The following is a 23,682-nucleotide window of genomic DNA, read 5'->3' as shown; positions in this document are numbered from 1 at the left end:
GTGGTGTACGGTTTGAATGAGAATGATCGTTACGGCAGCGGAGCGGGGATTTTTAAGCTGACTGGCTGGCTCGAGAATTACGCATGTGTGAGACTGCGACCAATGTTTCGTTCATTTTCTTCTTTTTTCTTTCCAATCGTGCATCATTCTATTCCGCTGCTGCTCTGGTTGCCCGTTTTGGTCGGTACGATTTGAGGAGCACAAAATGGACCAATCAAAAATGGGCACATAGTGCATTTTAACAATGCTTGATATTTCACAATTATTCAATTATTTATCTCAAGAAAAATGAAATGTTAATCGTTATGATAGATGCGTAGATATATTTCCTATCAATTGATGCAAAAACCTTTGCGATCTATTGAGAAATGCTCGAGTTATAAGCGTTCCAAATCTTGCATTTTTTCCTACTGAACAAGCCTAGATTTCCATTTCACCCCCTATATCTTCCGGTTAGACGTAGTCCTACGTCAAAAAAAGTTGTGCAATTGCGTACTGAAACAAAAAAATTATAGGAGGTTGTGTCCAAGATACGACCGCATTGTTGACGTAGAACTACGCTGTTATTTTATATAAGTCGCTTGTTTATACCATTGGATATTATTCTATAATGCTGAGAAATTTTAGAAACAACTGCTTAGTAGAATAATCTCTGAAATGGTTTTTTCATTGTAGAATCAGTTGACGATAATTGATTGATGATTCATTCTTGCCCTCGCAAAACAATCGTATGTCCCAATTTATTTCATGTCAATGCATTGAAAATTTACCTCGAACGCTATTCCGGTGGCCTTTTTCGAAATTGACATAGACTCAGTTACAGTCGATTATATACATGTTGCACCAGCATCATTATTCCATATCTAAGAACTACATCAATATATCTTTGGCACCGCATGGAAACAACAACAATGACAACACTTGCAAGTATCAAATATCATGTTACATGTTATTTAGTATTGCCTCAAAAGAATCGCACCTCTAGGTATCGTTCGTGCAACGTAAACCAAGCGCCAAACAAGCGTTCACCATAGCATGCGTACAGAGCCATACATTGGTTGCTTGAAACTACTAGGAATATAAACACTTCTCATCATTTTGCGCTATTCTCAAAATAAACACTTCTGTTAATATTACTTGCCTCGAGAAGAGTTGCATTACTTTCTCATGCTCGAGAGAAGCGCAGCTGTCACCCTTAGTGGAGGAAGATACATACAAAATTCCAGAACATTTACTTTCTTGGTGACTAAACAAGCGAAATAAACTCTTTTTGTTAATAACAACCTCGAAAACAGTAGCAATGCTTCATTATGATCAATATTAGCGCAAATGCAATCCTAGTTGAAGGCAGTTTTGCGACTGGCACGCGAACCCAAATAACTTATAACATTCCAGTAAGACATTCAAGATGCTTGGTATTTCCCAAATAATTTTTTGGTGCACAACCTTAACGTATGCTTCACCATAACGTCAGTTTAATGCATTGATGCATTCTCAAAGGCACCAACGAAGCCCTTATGAAGACGGAAAATAAACAATGTTAACTGCTTGGGAAAAGGCTGAATTATGCCACACAGTTTGTACTCTGCTGTAACACCCATCGATGCAAATTCGCTGATGAGATTGTCAAGAGCGACCGCCTTCACCACCAGCGGGGGGAGCTTCATTTTGGTTGCTGCCTGGGTAACGGCGTTTACATTTTCGACCAACGCACCGAAATCACCTATTTCGCTGTTGTTCGTTGCGGTGTCACACTCGCGAAGGCTCGGTTCAGTGCGAGCGCTTTTCACTGCACCAACATCGCGTGCATCATTAGATGACGCTTGCCTCGAAATTTTATTGCCCCTGGCAATGCGTTCATTTTTGCAGGGCTCGAGCCTGCCTTCCTCTTCTTCTTGCTCATCACACACTACGCTAAGCGTCCAATTTATGACGCGGAAAGAAAAACACACGATACGAATAATGCGAAAAACGAATAGAAAAATCAAACGACGATATCCAAGTTGGATTACCACTGGTGGGATCCAATCTTAGATCGAAGCGCAGCGAAAGCGAACTGATTGCTCAACAGTCCGATGCCGAATGAAAGTTTGCCTCAGCGAGATCCACTGTTTATACTCTAGGCAAGTTCCCCTTCATTCTTCTACTTTTCCTTTGTTCACGGAGACTACGATTTCCCCTCCGTTGGTCGTCGATAAGTTGCTCGTTATTGACAGCTCTGTTCGGGAAAGTACACAAATGGACAGAACAAATGTATGGGAAAATGGAAACACTTAAAGTTTTCATGAATTTTAATCATTTACTAACCAGGGAATTCTAATGTATGGCATATTGAACAAATCTTACGGAATTTCCTATTCGTTTAGCATGTAAATCGCCAAAATCCGTTCGCGGCAAAAATAGTTATTAACGTTAACTTTATTTCATAAAAACGTGACCTGTTTTCTGATTTGGCACCCTTAATGAAAGACGTAGTTCTACGTCAAAAACGAACAAATTCTGAACCAGTAAAGATGCCGCTATCGCATGTACCTCGGACAAGTGAAAACATTTTTTCGACAAAATGGTGGCCGTTTGAGATAAACAATGCATTTTTTGTTACGTTTCCCGATTTTTTAAAAATAGTAAAATTAAAAAATATGATCTTTTATTAGTTCACGTGATGGAGAGCTGCATACAGACTGTATTCAAATGAATTCGATATAAATCGGTTCAGTAAAACTTGTGATATCGTGTACGCCAGTTAGAAGAAACCAGTTTCGAGAAAAACGCGTTTGAAGTTAATTAGGTAATTTCATATTAGCGCCACTGGAGCCGAAATACAATAGATAGCAATTACTAAGCCGGGCAAACGTATGTCGTCAGACGCTCGCTAACGCTCACTAACATCTCCTATGTTTCAAACTAACCGGGCAATCGATGAAACACAGGTTTGTTTGCGAAAGGCCGCCGTTGTATGCGAAAAGGCGTGATGAGAATTTTTTTTATTCATATTCATTGGCAACCCTGCTTACAAACGACCTTAGCGTTTGTAAGCAGGGTTGTCAACCTTCCAGTTTTTTCTGTATATTGCCAGTTTTTTAGGCATGCCAGCGAAACAGCCAAAGGCAAAAAATCTCCAGTTTTTTTTACTTTTCACAGTTTCATCCAGCTTTTTTATTTTTTCGGCACTTTAAGAAATTTTATTCTTTATTATTTATTCCAGTTGTGAGAATCCTACTCCACTCCACTCACATCGAAGACCTTTATGACGATTATTGTCTTTCTCTATCTATATCTATCCAGTATAGGCATACAGAAGTACAACATGGTGTTTCACCACTAATTAGCCTCCCTTCATTGATATTCGGTTCGATCAGGAAAGTTATGTCAGTTTGGATGTTTATGAAGGTGCTGCTATCGGAATGTTGTTCAATGAATATTCATCAGCATGTAAAATTTCACACAACGCCGTAGCTGAGTTCAATACCTATTCGATCAAGTTTTACATTACACTCTGCAATCAAGTTGATCCAATTTCAATTTCAATGATCAGTTTCATTTCAAGACACTTTTGGATAACTTTTTTGAGGCAGACTAGGGTAAATGATTTTGGTTTTTCCAGTCAAAAAAATTATCATGGTTTGTTCACCTTTCTGAATGCTCTAGTTCAGTGCACCTGTGTCAAATCTGGTATTTAAATGCATCCAAACATATAAATAAAATAGTATTTTTCATGATTCATGGTAGTAGTTTTCTAGGGTATTTTTATGGATTCATATGTTTTAAAGGTTTATAAAATTCACCATAATTGGTGTCAACGCGCCCCTCATATCAGCTAACTTTTAATCAACCACCAGATGGTTATTTGGTACGTATCCAAACCTTTTCTTGTAAACACCATCACACATATTGTAAACATCATGCACACCATTTGGATAACATTTATACATCTAAATCATGTAATTAATGCATCTCGATGACCTCAATTCTGATCATGGATTGTCCAATGCGCTGATGTTGGTTTGTCCACATTATTACTATGGCAACCAATCAGTACAACGTACAGTTCGGGAAGGAAAAAAATATTCTGATGTTAATGTAAAGGGTGGGAAGTCAACGTCTAACGAGGATAAGGAACCAAGGCGGCCCCAACATTGGCTTCAGAATAAATTTCATTACGAAAAAAACGAAATAATAAAAAAAGAAATTCATAATTAAAATTACGCTCCGGTAACGTCAATACGCAAATACCAATGCAACATATTGACATTGTCATTGTATATCCTAATTTTTATTGCTAATATAAACAAAATTATTAGAGGCGAATGAACTGAAAAGTTTAAACCCGCTTAAAGCCAAAAAGAAGAAGAAGAAGAAGAACAAAATTGAAAAAAATTCAAAAAATTCTTCCAGCTTTTTTCTACTATAGTTTTTCTTCCAAATTTTTCCAGTTTTTAAAAAAAATTGGTTAACATCGTTGTTTGTGAGACACATTTTGATAACATTCATCAGCGCGTGTTGAGAGAGCGAACCGAGTGAACTGTTTGTGAGCGCACTGTTTGCGAACAAATGAGTGCAGCTGAACTTAATAGATGTGGAAAGTAGATCGTGCTGGACGGAACGGATAAATACAACGAGAACGCTTGTAAAAAAAAATTAAAATTATAACGATATTGGTGCCTATTCTGTATTCCGACGGATTTCTATTTCGTTCGAAAGTGATATTTCGATCGTTTTCGAATTTACCATTCCCTATTCCAATCGTTTTGCTCGTTTCGAACGAAAGTGTTAGAAAATTTCGAATATGCATCGATCTGTCAAAAACCGATAAACAAAAAGAAACACCGTATTAAATAGCGGCGAGTGCGAGTTGAATTTCAGTTAATTTTTGATCCTAAGAGAAATTTGTGAGAAAATTTTCTCGTTCAATGGATTCCGTTTTGTTACCGATTTTGGCGGAGCAAGAAGAAATTGGAATGCCTTGCTACCATCGGCGAAACCACCGAAAATCAACCGACTTCATGAAACTTTCTGATGAAGCGTAAGTATCCGTCTCAAAAATCCCATGTTTGTTTCTCTTATTGATTAATTTTGCCCTTATTCAGATTCATCAAAAGTTTTCGTCTAAGTAAGGAAGCTTTTCGGTACGTTTTAGAGGAAATTGAGAACTGCCTTACCACAAGGAAAGGTGGTCTATCCACGGAGGTGAAACTCGCAGCATGTTTGCGATTCTTTGCTGAAGGAAATTATCAACATGGAGCAGGGCAAGATTATCACATTGCCATAGCACAGCCCACATTTTCCAAGGTGCTGACTGAAATGCTTAACATTCTGGAGCGGACACTGTGTAAGAAATGGATTTCCCTAAATATGACGGAAGACGAACAGCGGCGTGCTAACCCAGCAAACATTAAATCGCACAACAAGCGTATATATATCATCATATGCCCTAAAATTTGGTTGGCATATAATGCGCCTAACTGGCATATGCATGCAAAAGTGGAGGCCATATACATACATGGCAAATGCTTACCGAATTTGTTTGGATGAATATGCAACTTTGACCGGCTATAATAGCGACTTGTGCCCTACTCATATACGATTTATTACAGACATAGAAAAAAAACAAATGGCGCAAAATATTTTCGTGAAATGTTTATTATAGCCTCACGAAACGCCATTTTTATATATGAGTATTTATGTTTGTAGAAATAATAATTGTTTGATTGACTTGTGTTGGGAGTGGAATTGAATGTTTAAAATGGCACAGATTGATGTTTGGTGAAAACTGCTCCGATATGGGTTCGAACTCCGATCGTCTGGATTATCATCCACCAGCTATCTCGCGCGGCTATCTGAAATTTAATTCAACAGCGGTTAAAACTTTCGAGTGCATCAGCATTTCATTGACATTTCAATATGATGTAATATGTCCTTTATTGGGATCTAATATGATTTACTGTTTCATGATTTTCTTCAGCATGCAACACGATTTACTACAGTACTAAATCGATTTAAATTATACGCTTATACGACACACAAACTGCATCAGCGTAATATACGCATATGATGCGGATTAAATATATTTTACGACAATGTACATCATAAAATTGATGTTTATTATACCGATATGCGACTTAATTTGATAATGGTATATAAAATCGAGTTTTTACATTTTATGCGATTTCAAATATACACGATACATACTTTGATTGATATTATATGCGATTATGATTTATTCGGATTTCTTGTAAGACTTGGCACGTGCAAAATTATACGATTTAATGTTTGCTGGGAAACTACACTTCTATCAGAAAACATCAATTCCGGGTGTTATTATGTGTTTGGATGGAACCCACGTAAAAATTATTCCACCTAAGCTGAATCGAAATTTGTTTTTTAATCGGAAGGGATTTTATAGTCTCAACGTTCTGATTGTAAGTATTATTAGTATTTGAATTAACAAATCAATGAACAAATACTCTTTTTTATCAACATAGGTTTGTGACGATCAGCAAAGGATTCGTTTCGTTGATCCTACCTTCCAGGGATCTAATCATGACTCTCATATATGGCGTGTAAGCCCTGCAAGAACTCACTTTGAGCAGCTTCACCAAAATGGTGAAGTTAATACTAAGATTCTAGGTAATGTTCAACTACAATATTTTAGTATACTTGTATGTACTGTGTGATAAAATATTTTCAGGTGATGCTGGTTATCCATCGGAACCTTGGTTAGTAACGCCATTCAGAGCAGCGGAGGAAGGGAGTTTGGAGAGCGATTTTAATCGCAGGCATGCCTTGGGTCGTGCTATCGTCGAGCGGACAATCGGTTTACTAAAAAATCGGTTTAGATGCATCCTTGGCGCGAGACAACTTCACTACAATCCTACTAAATGCGCTCAAATTATAAATGTATGCTGTGCACTTCACAATATATGCTTAGAATTTGGTCGTTCTCAGTAGTTATAATATGTTATGCAGCTGTTTACATAATAAACTTTTGTTTAAATTAATATTTATGACTGTTAAATTTCATCTAACTTGTTTGCAAATGCTCAAATAAATAACAACCACCGGAAAAGGAAGTGTCTTCCTTACTTAACTATGGTTTCGGCAGAATTATTTACTCTTATTCCTGCCAACACTTTGAGAACATGTCATTATCGATTTCTCGTAAGCAGGCCAAGTATTCAAATAACCATTATTAATACTTTTTGCGTTGTTTTAACCCCTTGCTGTACGATTTAATTTCCAACAGCACGGCCCAAAACGAGCACTTCGAGTCGTTCCGCTACTCTGCTGAGTGTGGGTATCTAACATGGGTGCCCTATGATGAGCAAATACATGTTGTGTTTAAAATAAAAACGAAGGAGTTATTACTACGTACTAACTCGTTCGTTTTTATTTTAATTATAATATTCAAATTATATTTTATATTTTTAGCTCATTCAATTTTTTTTTTAAATAACGGAAATTTGATAATCTTCAGTTGTCGGTATCCTCATCATATGCCTGAAGCTATGTAATTATTTCACATCGAGAAACAACGAGTAAAGTTCAATGTTGTACGTGAAGGGGTTAAGGAAGTTCCATAAACTATAGGCGAAATTCGTGAATTTTAAAAAAGTTTATATAATTTTGATGCTATTCCAAACAAACTTCAAAGAAAAAATTAAGTAAGATTTTTCTTCCATGGAAAGATATAAAAATACGATTAGAACTTTTTTCATTTTTTTATACTTGAGTTACAATATAAAGATAAAAAATCAGATCACTGATATTTTGAAACATTATTCTAATGTTCTGAAATATACGCAATCTGCGTTTCAAGGATTTGTCGCTTGACTATTGATTTCTCCAGCGCGATCTTCTCCATCTCGTGGTTATGTCGTTTTTGTTCACTCAGATGTTCTTTGAGTGTGGCATCCACGGAAAGAATCGCTCGAGCTGATTGGCGCTGATAATGAACCAGATCACTCAAATTCTTGTTTGTGTTTTTTAACAGGGATTTCACATTGGTGTGAAATTTGTTTTGTTACTCGACTTGCAGCTCTAATAGCCTCGTGGTAGAAGGTCTGGATTTTTTCGGCTGAGAGGGCTGGAAGTGAATGGTATTATTGATACCGTCACACTCGTCGGAAGTACCATAATATATAAAATTTTCCTGGTCTGCAGCTTGAGGTTCACCCGAAGGCGAACCCAACTGTGTTCCATGAGATAAGGTACCCGGGATTCCTTCCACGGTCGCAAGTAACCCAGTTAGTAGAACTGCCTGCTCCTCCAGCTCGGACAAATTGATAATTTTATTGGGTCCTCCACCTGTCGCCCTCTGCTCCCGTTTGTTGTGAGCGAGTTTTCGCTTTAATCCGGACTTATAGTCCGCCCAAACCTACACAGAAAACCAGGGCAAAAATAAGACTATAAACATATGTTTCGGATTCGTTTTAGTATATACCTTTTTCCATCCACTTCCATCGCGAATAGGCGGTCCCAAACTATTGACTTCTGCCGCCAGATCATCCCAGAAGGGTCCGGAATTTCCTCGGGAGAAACCCTTTGCTATGTCCGGCTCTTGCTCCAGAAGCAGCACAATCCGCTCGAACTGATTTTTAGTGGTTGTTTTGTTTTTGTTTTTTTCCCTGTTGAACGTTAAAATTAATTTAAAGAAAAAAATTATTAAAAATTAGCTTACATTTTTGCAGTTCACCGCTCATCCGCTGCGGAAATTATTCACTCCTTCATAAACAAAGTGGGTTTGACGTTTGGTTTGATTCGAATGAAAGATGTTCGAAAACAAAACAGTCCGAACGAAAGGTATTCGAATTTGAAAACACCTCGAACGAAACAGGGAATGGAATTTACCAAGTCGTTCGAAATATTTCGAATCGATTGAAATACAGAATAGACACCATTGTCATTTACAAACAAAATGCATGTAACGCAGCACTTATTTTGTTAATGTATACTCAAGTTTGAGGTCAAAATTAAATGAAATTTTTGTAGTTTGAAGGCAAAGCTGTATATTTTCAATTTCATGTATTATTTTTTCAAATCCGCGAAATTTTCATATACCTCCTCCTAGGACGATTCATGCATTAGGTAAACGTGTAATTGCGTGTACGCGTTATCGTGATTATTTATATGATCGATTGTTTGTTAAATTGAAAAAAACGTTACAGTTTTTTTCTCTAATGGAACCATTATAAAATATGGTCTTTCATGGAACTTATGTTTAGTTCTAACAAAAATTACGAAAAATTGCACATATTTTGTGCAAATTAAATAACATATACATATACTGTACTTTAGGGTGACAGCGAAAATGATCATGTCAAATTTCAAAAACCGACCATGTACATTTTGTTTATTGGCCAAAAAAAAAAAAAGATCTGTGTAAAGTTTCAGCTCGATCGTACATGATTTAGGCGTGCCTCAAAGCGCTCAAAGTTTTGATTTTTTGATTATCGACAATCTTTCAAGGGAGGAGTAAAGGAAATTTAGAAAAAAGAAATTCCGATGCCAAATGACTTAAATGCATAAAACAAGAATAAAAGAAAAGAAGAAAATCTATGAGGCTACCCTCTTGAACGGTTACTCCGAATTGTTCGTGCATAAGATTCTCCGGAAACACGAGAGATAAAAACATCGCCAAAACGCAACCACGCTACAACCGCAAAAAGAGGACATTCAGAGGATCAGCCTCCCGTTCTATCCAAAAATGACAAACGCGATTCAAGGGGTCCTGAAACAACACGGTTTCCAAACAGCATACAGAAGCGTCCATACGCTGAAGGACCTTCTGTGTTCTCTCAAGGACTAGATCCCGCCGGATGAAATGTCTGGTATCTACGAGATGCCGTGCAGATCCTGCCCGGCGGTGTACATTGGCCAAACCCGTCGAAAGTTTAGAGTACGCTTGAGGAAACAAAGGAACGCCGTGGAAAACAATCGATCCAACGAATCAAGTGAGGCAGCTCACTGTACGGGTCAACATCATAAAATCGACTGGGACAAATTCATGGGAATCTATGTTCATTCACATTCACTATGCTGAGCCGCCGCTAATGGATGAAGATGACGATCCTATAATATCGCCTCTATTCAACCTGACGAAGGAAAATATCAATAGATTGTACTTCTCTCCGACGTGTACCTAAACCAATACGAAGCTGTTTCTCTTTGTGTAATCAGTCAGTCGTCCTGTAGAAGGGCAGTATCGAGCCCGAAACCAGTCGACAAAAAAGGTAAATTAAATATCCTTTTACGTTTGTAAGAACTATAAGTGTTGTGTCCTATCGTGTCCCGCGTGTAGTGTGTGTGTGTGTAAATAAAAAAATGTCCAACGAAATCAATGCTAGGATATGAATAGCTGTCTATGTAAGTTGGATTCCAGCTAACATCCTATGTTGTGCTTGATACCGCTGAACGAAAGAGCGAAAGAAAGGTTCTAAAGAACTGCTTCACTTAGGTGAACGGTTAGCGACTGAACCGTTCATCAAAGTGAACTGTTTTGCCCATCTCTAATTAAAACAACCATAAACAGCGCAGCAGTGGAATGAAGATACCGGTACGAGACACCGGTGAACCACTGAACCGATTTGCATAATCCATATATGAATCATCAATGTTCACCTTTCATTAAAAAATATTGAACTTGCAAAAGCAATGGATTCAATTTTCGTAATTATTAATAAGGGCTCTTTTTTATATTTTTTCTTGAAAGCTGAGATTTTTTTACATAACATATCTCGATATCAGAGAAGCTATTTTTTCGTTTTTGAGATATTATTTTCCAAAGTTACCCAGTCAAAATATTCATTTAGATGATTCACATATTAAATTGCAAAAATTAAAAATATCATACTTGCGTTACGATTGAATTCTAGTCGCATTGGTCTAGTCTAGACACATAGAAATATTGAACGAAGACTTAAAACATGTTGTGTTTGCAACATAATAATTCAAAAACATCCTTCGGGCCCGAGGAAGACAGCCCAATGTGCCGGTGAGAGTTGTGCTGGCTCGGTTAGACCTTGATTACATGTCCCATATATATGTTTTTCTTAAAGCTATCGATCTTCGTGTGTGATTGTCCCTATATCCTTATACCCTTCTTTCCTTCCTTTGCGGGTAATTCGTCCCCTTGCTACAAAAAAGTAGAATAAATTGAAACGTAAATACACTATAGATATACGAGTAGATTAAAGAATTGAGTGTTACGATTTCCTTATATCCCTTTCTTCTCCTGAAAATATTTCACCCTTCTAAACTCGAGTACATCGCGAGTAATCGATTTCCCATCTTACTAACCATAGATGTAAGAAAATTATTTATATATATAGTTTTAAAATTATATTTAAGAATTCGGCTAGTTTGACCTTAAGTAACTGAGCCTGTAAAAATAAACGAATTAATAAAACAAAAACTCAAAAACGGATTTCTGATATCGAGATATATTATGTGAAAAATCCTCAGCTTTCCAGAAAAAATATAGCCCTTTATCTTCAACCGAGAAAACTATGAAAACTGATTCAATTAATAACTGCAAAAACAAAAATACTAATTTTTCCCAAAAGCAATATTTTTCAAAGGTAAACTAACTCATAAGCTTCAATTTGATATGTCGATCATTTAAATCGGTTCATGATCGGTTCAAGTTATGAAGTTTTTAAAAAAAGTCATTTTTGGGAAATAGTGAAAAAAAAACGATTTTTCGGAACACCCTAAAATGAAAATGAGCACCCTACAAAAAAAAAAAATGAAAAAATACGGGTCTAATATTTTGCGATGAAGAACAAAACTAACACTTTTCATTGAAATCTGAGAACCACTATATCGGTTTGGCATGGAATGGCTGAATGGGAGTCGTACCTACTATGGTCTCCACAAACACAAACATCAAGGATTTCACCTTCAAGTGTAGAAAACATGTGTTATTCCGTAACAGACGGAACGCGAAACACGAGAAAACTTGTGAACGGTCCGCAATGTGTTAAGAGTATCCAGTATCCAGAAAGTGATCGAAGCTGGAAGGACGTTGGCAGGACATGGTACAAGAATGTCGGACAACTATCCTGCAAAAATGGTGTTTATCGGGAATCCGACTGGTACGAGACGAGATGAGGAGCGCAGCGAGCAAAGACAAAGTGGAATAGGACATGGTGTGCACACGGAATTGGAGCCACAAACCGAGACAAGATGGACAAGATTTGTGAATCAGGCCATGCTGTACAGACGTTAAGCCAAAATAAATTTAAAAAACCTAGCTTATACATGCAAAAGTGGAGACGATATACATACCTAATACGACTATTGGCATACCAATATACGATTTGTCACAGACATAGGAAAAAAAGCAAACGCCGGAAAATATTTACGTGAAATGTTTAACTTCAAGAATCGCCTTTTGTATATATGACAGCGTTTATGTTTGTAGAAATATTAAATAATAGATTGACTTTTAATGGGACGGTGATATAAATGTTTAGAATAAGTGGTGGTAATGGTTAAGGAAATCACTCCGATGGGATTCGAACTTCGGTTGCTTGGACTCTCAAACAGCAGCTATCTCGCGCGGCTATCTGCAATATGATTCTAGAACAGTTAAAACTCTCATATGATTCGAGAGAGATAAAATTGGATACGTAATTCTTGGCGACATCGTCGAGCTTCAAGGCAGCAGGGTCCGCAGTCATCGTCGCAAAGACCAATGGAAGTAAATACGCATAATCCCTCCAGTTTCATAGTATCGGGGTTACAGATCGAGAAAGTGAAAACCTTCCAATATCATGGCTTACGACAGATGGTACGAAACCTGAATATTTGAATGAACCGTCGAATCTGTACTACTGTACCGCTGTGAAACGTGGTGTGTGTTCGCTGCGATACATCATCCGCGCTTGGTGGCTTGAAAATTATATTTCTAATGGTCTCCCACCGTCGATGACACCAAAGGTTTACGAAACAGAAATTTGGAAGCGTTAGCGGAAGTGAGCTGGATTCGCAAGGATAATGAAGAAGCGGGTCCTGGTGATGAAACCCTTGCTGAGTATATACAGGCTGTTGATCGATTCTCGTCAAGCGACAAGCCAAGGCAATAGTGGCTTTATGCACCAGACAACAATCGTGGGACCAGTAAGTAAGAAATTTGGATCATTATCATTTTTAGAATTTCTATATGTCTCTCGATCGCAACCAACATGACTGACCATAATTTGAATAGCAAATTTTTAATTTTTCATCTCAAGACTATTCCTATATGGTATTTATAGTAAGTTTTCAAATACGGCTTACCTTCTTCTTAGAGTTGGCCGGCATGATGAATAAGTTTCACTTTCGTTCAATATTTGTCGATTGATATTCACTAATTACACTAGTGCCGAAAGAATCAATTGAATTAACAGAATCGGAAATAATAATCCATTCACTGAAAGCTGCACGTGTGGCGGGCAGCAGCTGTTGATTTTCTCTTTTCGCAGCTAGAAAAAATATATGCAATAACTGATTGTAAACAACTGTTCGTTCACGCCATGTAGCGCAGGTAATTTATGAATGAACAGGGCGGTAGTTTTTGTCGGCACTTTTCCCCACAAAAATACTGCTGTGCTTCTCCCGTACGGTTGGGTCAAGGTGTTGATAATTGAAAGCGATTCAACCGATTCACACGAGCAACCTGTTGCTTTGACATGGTAATCCTGGTGGTTTCAAAAACAACATGACAACCAGACGGTTACTTGAAACTTGAAGAAACACTTACCGGTTCTAAGTACTGTGCGTTTGTGGTAGAGCATCAAACCGAGATTTGTTCTTCGGTGTCCCGATGCAGTGAACGTAATTTAAAAATAAAGTGATTACATAACTCTTTGACGGTCTATTTTTATCATCCCATTATATTTAAACCACCTAAATTGCACATTTATAAACGCACGAGAAAGAATGTTAATTTTTATTTATTTTTCATCAAATGTTTGTCTTCTACGAGTGTCGCGTGCCGCAATTCTGGTCACGAGACGGAGATTCTGGTAAATTTTGCTTCATTGTCGCGTAATTGGCACCGAGTTGCAATAGACACGGCCGGTAAGTTGGTAACGTTCGCACTTTTCCGACGGCCTGTCAAACAGTCGATTAATATTTCCTTTTCGCCTTCTCACAAAGCTAATTTTATTCTCTACACTTGGAGCGCAACGATGAGGAAAACCGCCACCGCTAGAATGACATTGGTTTGGCTAAGTTTTCGGTGAGATTTTCCTCTGTGTGATAATTTTCTCAATGTTGTTTCGTTCTTTACTAATTCTAGGCGAAAATCAACGATCATTACCCAATAATCACCAATTTTTCAAAAAACACACAAACGACAGAAAAGTGTGGCGACCCACACAATCCAACAAATTTTCCGAGTGGCACTTGAATTTAATTATTGGATTAAACACGTAACCCGCCCAACGGGGACGAGATTGTGAATCAAACTGAAGAGTGAATACTAGAGCTTCACTCTCGAGAGTGAGAAGAAAAAACAAAAGTTTGAAATCTGTCGTGTCGCCTTTCGGACCATCTCGTCGTATTTCTGCAGTTCATCTTACCGCAAGCTGTGGTTTGATACACCGAATGAATAAAATTAGTTTAGGAAAATGGAAAATTCCGATGGTCTGCTCACGAGCTGCATACGATCAGTTATTGATGGTATCGAACCTAGAACCTTCTTTGATTTCCGTGACGTTGGGGTGTCAAGATCTGAGCAGAATGCAGGGCACACAAGCTGAAGAGCAGTATGTGTAAAATAGTCAAGTAAAATAAGTAAATAAGTAAGAATTTAATTCAAATTGAATGACGCTTTCTCTGGAATTAAAATAATTTTGTATAGTTTTATGCCATTTCATTTAATTCTCAATTTGACGATGATCATTGGCAAGATTTTGGATACGTGTGTGTTTTTATCAAACTTATATTCATATTTTTTCTTCTTAAAAATCATTGTTAAAACACAGTAAATAAAAAAATACAATTGTATGCCATCAACAAATAAACATAAAAAGCATCTTGACTAGTTCTTTGATAGGAAACCAAACGAGTTCTAGGAGGACAGAACAAATAAAAAAATTCGAATCGTAAATAAAATCAAACCAAATGCTACGTTACGCTTCACATGACAGCGGGTGATGTTGGGAAATGCGTCTTTTCCTCTGTTTTTACTATATTTCTAGTCCACATCTTTCCCCATATTCCATATTCAAGGTTGTATCGCGTATGTTAGTCGGAATAGTGGCTGCTATAAATAATCTGCTTCGAACTTGTGCTCTCAATGATTGGCCTTATGTATAACACCAACGTTTTGGAGGAGTCCACATGAAAAATGAAAAATCTGTGCGCTCACCCACGCTAGGGAACAGGTGTCCTCATTCTGGCACCATACGAGTTCCATCCATTATTGAAAATTTCTCTTCACATGTCGATATGCAGCACACTTCCGGTTTGTTATATCTTGTGAACGGGGATATTGTTTGTACGAACACCGGTAAGCGTTAAGAACGATTTTGGAAAATGTTTGTTCATCCACATGCTTATGAGACAAGCGTAAAGCAGCAATTTTACAGAAAATTGATCATTTGAAAATGCTTCTATAACGGTAGCTCACACGTGCTGTAGCTGTCCGGAGCAATTAGTCATACATGATTGCAATTTATCGTCAACGCACTTAAGCCAATTTGACGGGTCTGTCTGTGGTTTTGAGTTAGATTTGCAAACGCGAGAAACGGTGGAAATGATTAACGATCTTTCATGTTTCATTTGGGCGGATACTAGACGCTTGAGCGCTGATTTTGGCAGTGAAGTGTTGCGCCTTAGAGAGGCAAAGAGGATTAGATGAAGAATTTATTCACTTCACAGACGAATGGACATGCATACAGGATCAGTGACTGTCAGTGTTAACATTGCATGTTTCAGTCGAGAAATAACCCTTTGAAATATGTGTACCAAATAAATAAGTGTCATTATGCAAAACTGTTTATTGATCTTTTATTAAGGATGATTTGTTTGAGACTAGTTGTGCCTACAAATACAGGTTCGAGGGAGTTCAGTAAATGTTTACCAGTTATATTCGACGAGGCAATTTATCTAGTTTCATTAACCTATTTCTGATTCAGGGTGGCTGGCGGATACCGGAGGTGTTCTAGATTTCCGGGTGGTATGTTAAAAGTTGCCTTTTTCATCACATCACTTTTTTTTCTTCGCTTAGTTTCCGTCGGTAATCAATGCCAATCACCGACACCAAACATTGACTTTAAATATTCACAGTTCGCGCAGAGTATTCGATCTCAGAAGTATAACGCGACTCCATTGAATTTGGAAAATTCAAATTAAGAAAATTATCTCTTTTCCATACAAGTTAGTTTACATACTATGAGTGAGGATTATTCCGGAGGATCATCTGGGATAAGAATTTTTGGATATTTGGATCCGAGGCATGAGTTTGAAGATGTCACAATACTCTTCACTGGTGAAAATGTAAATGCTTTACCTTTCAACTTCTTTATAATGCTTTCAAAATTATTTTTAGCAGTGATATCCACCCATACTGGTAAAGCATTTACTCAAAAGAGAGGCGAGTTTATGTATAAGATTTGGTTGAGGGAATAAAAATCAATTATTTTCACGGTAGATGGCTGTATTGATCGATATCTTGTATAGTATCCATCAAACAATTTCATATTTATGCTCGTTGTCAAGGTTACATTTCACACTAAATCAATATTTATTTCATTCAAATGCTGTCTCGTTGGAGAAAAATACGCGCTTCTCATTTTCAATGAGAAGCCGCTAAATTTATAACTGCTGAGTCTCGTTCATGAATAGGGAAACCAGCGATATGTCAGACAAATGCAATAGAGCTGATGTACCGTTCCTATTTGGAACCGCATTCCTTGGATGACACTAACGTTCCCAGTGGAACTGTGGAACGTAGGTATTACTTGCGGCATTTTTATTAGTAGTACTTAGTTGAGATTTCTATGCCGAAAAACACACCATGAATGTATTCTGGAGTGGCAAGCTCTAGGATACGCGTGACCACAGTGTAAGTCGGAAGAAATTTTCTTTGACGAAAAATCTCCCGGCCAGAACGGGAATCGAACCCGAACACCCGGTGTGATAATGTGTGACGCTAACCACTCGGCCACGGGAGCACCGCATTACTTTTTTTATAATTGGTTTATTTTTACAGTTACATAAGTTACATAAGGAGCCGAATTCTTAACTATATTTTTGTAATTAAATACAAACAATTTTCTTAACTCTATGGTTAGTGAGGTAAAAAACCGATTACTCGCGGTTGACTCAAGTTTAGAAAGTTGACATATTTTTTTCAGTAAAAGGATGGAATATAAGGAGGTTATAAGGATGTTGCTGATCAAACTTAATTCTTAAATCTGTTCGTACATCTGTGTGTATTTACATTTCAACTTATTCTACTGTTTATAGCAAGGGGACCAATTACTCGTAGTGGAAGAAAAGGAGGGTATAAGGATATAGGGACAAATAACACACGAAGATCGATAGCTTTAAGGAAAACCTATAACCGTATTTCTTCGTCGTTGTCAATCGCTGTCAATCGAGGAATATTAACATCGGTATTCAAAGGGGGTCTTCGTAGCCACTTGGTTACGCGTTCGCTTACTAAGCGATCGGTCGTGAGTTCAAACTCAGGACCCTAAATTGACCATCTTTGTGTTGTTATAGAATAACTACGTTCACGCAAACATCATCAGCGATGGAGATCGATCCACATCGGGCTGCTGTTCTATAAATAACTCAACAATGATCAATATCAACTGTCTCCGCTGTCCGGTCTGCTGAACAATGGAAGAACAGAAAAGAATACCCTTACGCCGAAATGGCTACTACTGTGTAATTTACCATAATGAAATGGAACAGAAAACTCAACGCCTAAATGGCTACTACTAATTACTGTGTAATTTACAGTTTATAGAAAACTTAAAAAAACATATGTACATGTACACGATTAAAACCCGGCTCTGTTACAGCTAAAATGCTAATGAGCCTAATAAATAAATGGGATAAAAAAAAACATCGGTATTCTAATTTCGAAACACAGCCATATTGTTTTTTTATCCACGGACTTGCAAATGTATTAGGTTCTCTTCACTGATATGCAGAACTCAACATTAATATGATCATCGAATGCTTTGTTCAGCTGAGGCGAGTATGATACTACTCAACGATTTTCGATTTCAATGTCTACGTTATTGATATTTGTGAATATGTAATAGCATGTACATACATATAAAAGAATGAAGAATAATACGGTGGGAGTCGTATGAACGACGTGCGTCAGCGATGAATTCCAGATCATTGTTTTTTCTTCGAATCATAATTTCTCGCGTCACTGTGCAGACGCCTTTTATGATTCTAGCAACACACTGCTCATTGAATCTAGACACGTACTCTCCTACAGCATTTAGCTAGTTGTGCATCGCATTTCCATCCACGGAGCAGATATCATTGGCACAGAAATTTTGCTGACCGGTTGTCTTTTAATGAAACATCAAGAGTGAAAAAATAAAAATTAGAAAAGTTTCCACGAAAATCGATCTAAAAAAATTTCAAGGTATGTTTTTTTCAAAAAATATATGTTAAATTTTTTTTTTAATATTATACTAATTGTAAGCCTTCAAATTACAAATTGCCGAGAGGTTAACAATCAGCATGTTTTCGTAAGATTATTTATGACATCCGATCCGAACTTTCTCTGATAGCGAACTAGAAACAAAAATAGAATTGTGAATCAATATATTGTATAGATTATTCACATAAAAATAATGTTCCCGAGTTCGAAAAGTAGTATGTGTTATACTTCAAACTTTGACGAAAAAATGACGTTGAGTGTGGATGCACAGACGTGCACGTTTTTGAATAATTTAGTAAGAAAAGGTGACATATTTTTTCTTTGTAACCACTGTGCATCGAAATAGTGTCATTAAAAACTATTAGTGTCTTCGGCGTACTTATGTATTTTAATATTACCTATAACTTTGTGGAACATATTGAGTTGATGTAATGTTATTTAGATGCAATATAAGTTAAAAAAATATTTTTAAGGTACTCTTCCAAAAAACCCGGTTATGTCTCTGCAGTACTAAGAGAAAGAAATTATGCATCTTCGGAAAAATTTCATAAAATTATTAGGTCTACAAATTTTCCAAAACTCAACTATATCGCAAGCACAAAAAAATAGTTTTTCTATGTTTCATTAGTAAAAGTTTAAATGAAAACATAATTAACTGGATCAACATTCTGAACAACTTCTCTGCAGACACCCAACCTCTAAAATGTAAGGTTAAACGAGAAAAGATTTTTGACCGTCTTTTTTTCAGAACGGTCCCACTGTGCGCCGCCCAAAACATGGCGAACAGACGCACTCCTAAGCCTCCAGTGACCTGGAAGGTTTTCCCTGGGAGAGTTATAGGGATCTGATTCGCTCGTATCCCTCACTTAACCACTTTCGAACCCGATCTCGTAGAGGACTACCGGTCGTATAAATGATTTGTACTTCATACGAAATGCTCAAAAAATTGCAACTGTTGTACAATCAATCGGTTTTATCCGTTTTTTCTTAAAAACTTTTGGTACTTCGAAAACCTCAGTTGTCGAAGTAAGGAGTATTTTACGCGAGTTCTATATATAAATATTTGTTTCGCAAAATAATGTGTGTAAACGCAGCCTAATATGAATCGTTTGAAGCAAGAAGGAAGAAGGGGGTCTACGTCTACGCAACAATCATCAGTAATGCAGATCGATCCAAGGTCGGGATCCTAGCCTCTCTCCATCCATACAAGCCTTGCTTGAACCAAGAAACATCGGGCTGTTGTGCTATAACACAAAAATGATCATATCAATTGTCCGATGGTCTAACTGAATAACGGAACAGAAAGAATATTCGTGCGCCTAGATGACTACTGTGTAATTTACTATATGTATAGTAAGGTGACAGCGAAAATGATCATATCAAATTTCAAAAATCGACCATGTACATTTTGTTTGTTGGCCCCAAAAAAAATGACCTATTCAAGGCTTCAGCTCAATCGGACATCATTTAGGGCTGCCTCAAAGCGCTCAAGGTTTTGATTTTTTGATCTTCGAAAATCTTCCAAAAGTTGGTGGGGAGGGGGGGTCTTGAGTAATGTTGGGTGGTACATAAAATTTGGAAAATCGAAAAAAAATTCGATGTCAAATGACTTATGTCTTCTATGTCTGGTGTCTTCTCGAAAAAAAAAATTTTGACCAATAATCGACCTTTTGGAGCTTAGCCTGAGTGGCAAAGAAGGTATGGAATAAAAATAATCATCGAATTTGAAGAACCGACCATGTACAATTTGTTAACCGGTTTGGTCTTATGTGGACCTAAAATGAGTGATTTCCGGATGGTTTGATTGGTGAGTCCATGTGCGGATCTGAAAAAAAAACAATTAGTATAAATAAAGTTATAACAAGATCTATGTAAAATGTGTTTGTGTGTGTGGCGGCTGCTCCGATGCATCAAATGGAACCAATTTTCGATACTGGTACTCTCTTCTCCTCCTGATGGATCGGCTCTTCTGCGTTCCCTCACAGTTCGAAGCATACTAAATGCGTTTCAGGTCAGGTCAGGTAATGAATCACTCGATCCCTCGCCGTCCAGCTCGTCCAGTAACGATGTTGTCCAGTCGGTGTCCTCACGAAAAATGAATGCATTTCACCACCAGAATATCGCTTAAGTATGTTTTTTGTCCGTGATTGAATCGAGAGAAGGTGTGGTTTACGATGGCAATTTGGAAGGCAAACAAGAGGCGAATGAACTCTCTGAGTTTGAAACTTTCAGCGACTGAGCAATAATCGATTGAAAATTATATGATTTTCGCGATGCAAAACATTTTTCATTGCGCGTGCATCCAATATTGGATACGAAAATATCCTACTGATGGGGAAGAATAATCTTCAGAAGCTTTCCTGCTAATTGCACTTGATTGAAAAATCACAAAAACATTTTTTTTTGATCGCAGTATTATATGGATAGAATACTTTAAAATAAACTCTTTCGCTTGAACGTATTTTTCAATTCCAAGGGGAACTGGCAGATTATTTTTCTGCAACGATGACATCTTACGGATTCTTCTCGATGCTGGATAACAACCAAACGAAAAGAGTTACGCGTTTGTATGTGTAGCGGCTGCTCCGATGCCTCAAGTGGAACCAATTTTCGGTACTGGTACTTTCTTGGTCGCCTTTTCAGTGGCATCACTCTCCTCCTGATGGATTCTCTTCTGGCCTAAGGTGCACAAACAGGCCCTTGGTGCCCCCGTTCATCAGCGCTTTCATGATGAGCGAAGTTAGCTTCACCACAACAGCGACAACATGCTCCAATCGCTGTTCAATTAGAACTGAGTGGATTTCCGAGCAGCGCTCGCTCATATACTGATTGGTGATTTTAATAGCTTGTTTTAAAAGCCTGATAGCCTGTTTTGAAAGCAAACAAGTTTTGAAGTAAAGCGCAGACATTTTATCTTTCGAATGTAGTGTTTATCATACCATTTCGCTCAGTTGTTTAGGAGCTAATAACGCTCAAAATCTCGGTCTTCGGCGTAACGCTTTCGTTTCTGAAACTTTTATTTTACACCTCAGTATAGAAATGAAAGACGTAGTCCCACGTAAAAAAAATGTACATGGTCGGTTCTTTAAATTCGAGGATGGATTTTTTTCCATACATCCATTGCCACCCTAATGTATAGATACTATAAACATGTAACATGTACACAACTAAATCCGGCTCTGTTACAGCTATAATGCTAAGGAGTCTAAAAAAATAAACAAATGGGATAAAAAACACAAAAGAATGTGACTAGACTCATTTACATTTTTTCGTCCATGATATAGAATATAAGGTTACTCCATGAACAGCTAGTGACTGATCACGCGTTTACTGTAGCTGTAGCAAAAACAACGATAGAGTTTAGAGCAGGATCTCACAAACTATTTTGGTCAAAAACCGCTTTTCTAGAATAAAGTGATACCATCGACCCCCATAGACAAATTTCTTTGAAAATATTATCTTTATCTTATTCATACAAAATACTTATCAGTTAAAATACTTTGTGGTGTCAAGTGAGTTTACTTGATATCATTTTCTCATCAATAAATAGACATAAAATTTGGAAAATATCAAGTGTAGTTAATAATTATGAATACAAATTTCAACAATAATACTTTCCACTTTCTTTCCACTTATACAGTAACTTGTCGACCCCTGTGAAATTAATATCGACCCCATATCGATATCGACCACTTTGATGTGCGTCTCTTTTACATATGATCAAACTTCAATCGTAAATTACACTCATTTGCCCCGCTTCTCTATTTTCCTGGCAATAATTTACAGCAGCTGTGGTCCTCTCGATAATTAGAGAAGCTACGTACAAGCTCGTTGAATGTGGAAACTTTAGTTTTCGAAATATTTTTCCGTTGCGCATAAAGGTGCGTTTCCACCAAGATAACAATAAAAATCGCATGATTTCGGGTTTGTCAACATAACTTTGCATTGTAGAAAGATTACTTAAAAGAACAAACTGAACTTGCGAACGAAACTATGCCAACCTTGTGAGCAGTTGCTAGATATTAGTCATATAATGGTTATTTATTTTTTGAACCGCTTCCAAGAAGGTGTTGTTTCATGTCACTGTTTGATGACGGAAACCATTGGCAACAGTTTTCCATTTTCTCACGGATCGCGCGTTTGCCTTACCTATAGAGCAGGTGCGGCTTGATATTATTTTCTATATATATGTTTCATATGTTCCATTCTCTGCAATGCACACGCCCGCATCACACGCTTGGGAGTCGCGGGATGTCGCTTGAAACCTAGGAACGTGCAAAGTTTACATTTTTTATATAGATGCGGCATCATTAAATCAACAGAGAAGCGAGCGTGATTCCACATCTTTGACATGGCCACCGCCTCCACGTTAAGCAGTACTGAGGAACGTCGCGGACCAACTAGGGTTCATATGGTAGGATGGTGGATTTTTTTCGCTCTTTCGCACCAGATGGTGTGCTGTAAAATCGAGCGGAAAAATGTCAGTTTATGATGGGGAAACAGTTTGTGTAGGAAAAGAACTTAAACATTTTGCACTCGTGCGCTTGCTTATCCTTGTTAAGGCGTGTATTTGTTTAATCTTATATAGTCTGTTCCAAATTTCTATAGTTGGTTGTGCAGCTTCAAATTACTTTTTTAATCGTTGAATTAGGTGATGATTACTCGAAGCTTTCTACGGCTCTTTCCATAGAGAATATTTCATCATAAGAGTTAAACACAAGTTAGAATTTTCGGGCCAAAATTCAAACTGACCAAATAGTTCTGCTGAATTCATTTAGAAAATGATTTGCTTTTTTGATATAGCTAGTTCAGAAAAAAATCACGTTTCAATGAAATATTTCAAATATTAGTTACAAAATTTGTTGCGAACGGATTTTGATGATTCTTATGTCAATGAATTCGTAAAAAATCAAAGAGTTCATCAACATACGAAAGATTCCAGATTCCTCCTGATTCTTCTCAAACTAAAACATCTAAATCAGGCATCAGAGCAGCGTTAGAAGTACCAGAAATATTTCTTGACTTGCAGAATTTTTGAAAACGTATATAATCACAATAAA

At 37.3% G+C, this 23,682-nt stretch overlaps 2 protein-coding genes and 1 long non-coding RNA gene across 7 annotated transcripts in view; 1 reads left to right on the top strand and 2 right to left on the bottom strand.

The window, feature by feature from the left end:
• The window catches only part of LOC129769392 (SET domain-containing protein SmydA-8), a 43,764-nt gene extending 29,299 nt beyond the window's left edge, over positions 1-14,465 (bottom strand). Inside the window, exons 1-3 of one of the 5 annotated variants that reach the window (XM_055771639.1) lie at positions 14,303-14,465; positions 13,742-14,094; positions 13,279-13,679 (exon numbers count right to left, since the gene is read on the bottom strand). In XM_055771639.1, the coding sequence (XP_055627614.1) occupies positions 13,279-13,302 (24 nt within the window). In that variant the 5' untranslated portion in view covers positions 13,303-13,679; positions 13,742-14,094; positions 14,303-14,465. The remainder of the gene's footprint in view (positions 1-13,278; positions 13,680-13,741; positions 14,095-14,302) is intronic. The other 4 variants (XM_055771640.1, XM_055771641.1, XM_055771642.1 and 1 more) reach the window with 4 other exon arrangements.
• Positions 4,663-7,521, top strand: LOC129769394 (uncharacterized). Its single transcript, XR_008741869.1, has 3 exons — positions 4,663-6,419; positions 6,483-6,627; positions 6,689-7,521. It is a non-coding gene; the product is annotated as an uncharacterized LOC129769394 (long non-coding RNA).
• LOC129769393 (uncharacterized) lies at positions 7,594-8,913 on the bottom strand. The gene is made up of 3 exons (XM_055771645.1): positions 8,678-8,913; positions 8,441-8,624; positions 7,594-8,374 (listed from the first exon to the last, which is right to left on the bottom strand). Coding segments are annotated over exons 1-3 (540 nt in total). The 5' UTR covers positions 8,680-8,913; the 3' UTR covers positions 7,594-8,020.
• Positions 14,466-23,682: the final 9,217 nt, after the last annotated feature.

This window comes from Toxorhynchites rutilus, chromosome 2 (assembly GCF_029784135.1).
Source record: "Toxorhynchites rutilus septentrionalis strain SRP chromosome 2, ASM2978413v1, whole genome shotgun sequence".
In the NCBI taxonomy this organism is placed as follows: domain Eukaryota; kingdom Metazoa; phylum Arthropoda; class Insecta; order Diptera; family Culicidae; genus Toxorhynchites; species Toxorhynchites rutilus.
The sequence above is the reverse complement of the archived record's forward strand: the minus strand, read 5'-3'. Positions and strand labels throughout refer to the sequence as shown.

Bases quoted from the DNA above. Each gene is read 5' to 3' on its own strand.
- LOC129769393 (XM_055771645.1), bottom strand. The intron at 8,375-8,440 runs GTATATACTAAA...TTTTCTGTGTAG, and splicing joins ATGGAAGTGGATGGAAAAAG to GTTTGGGCGGACTATAAGTC.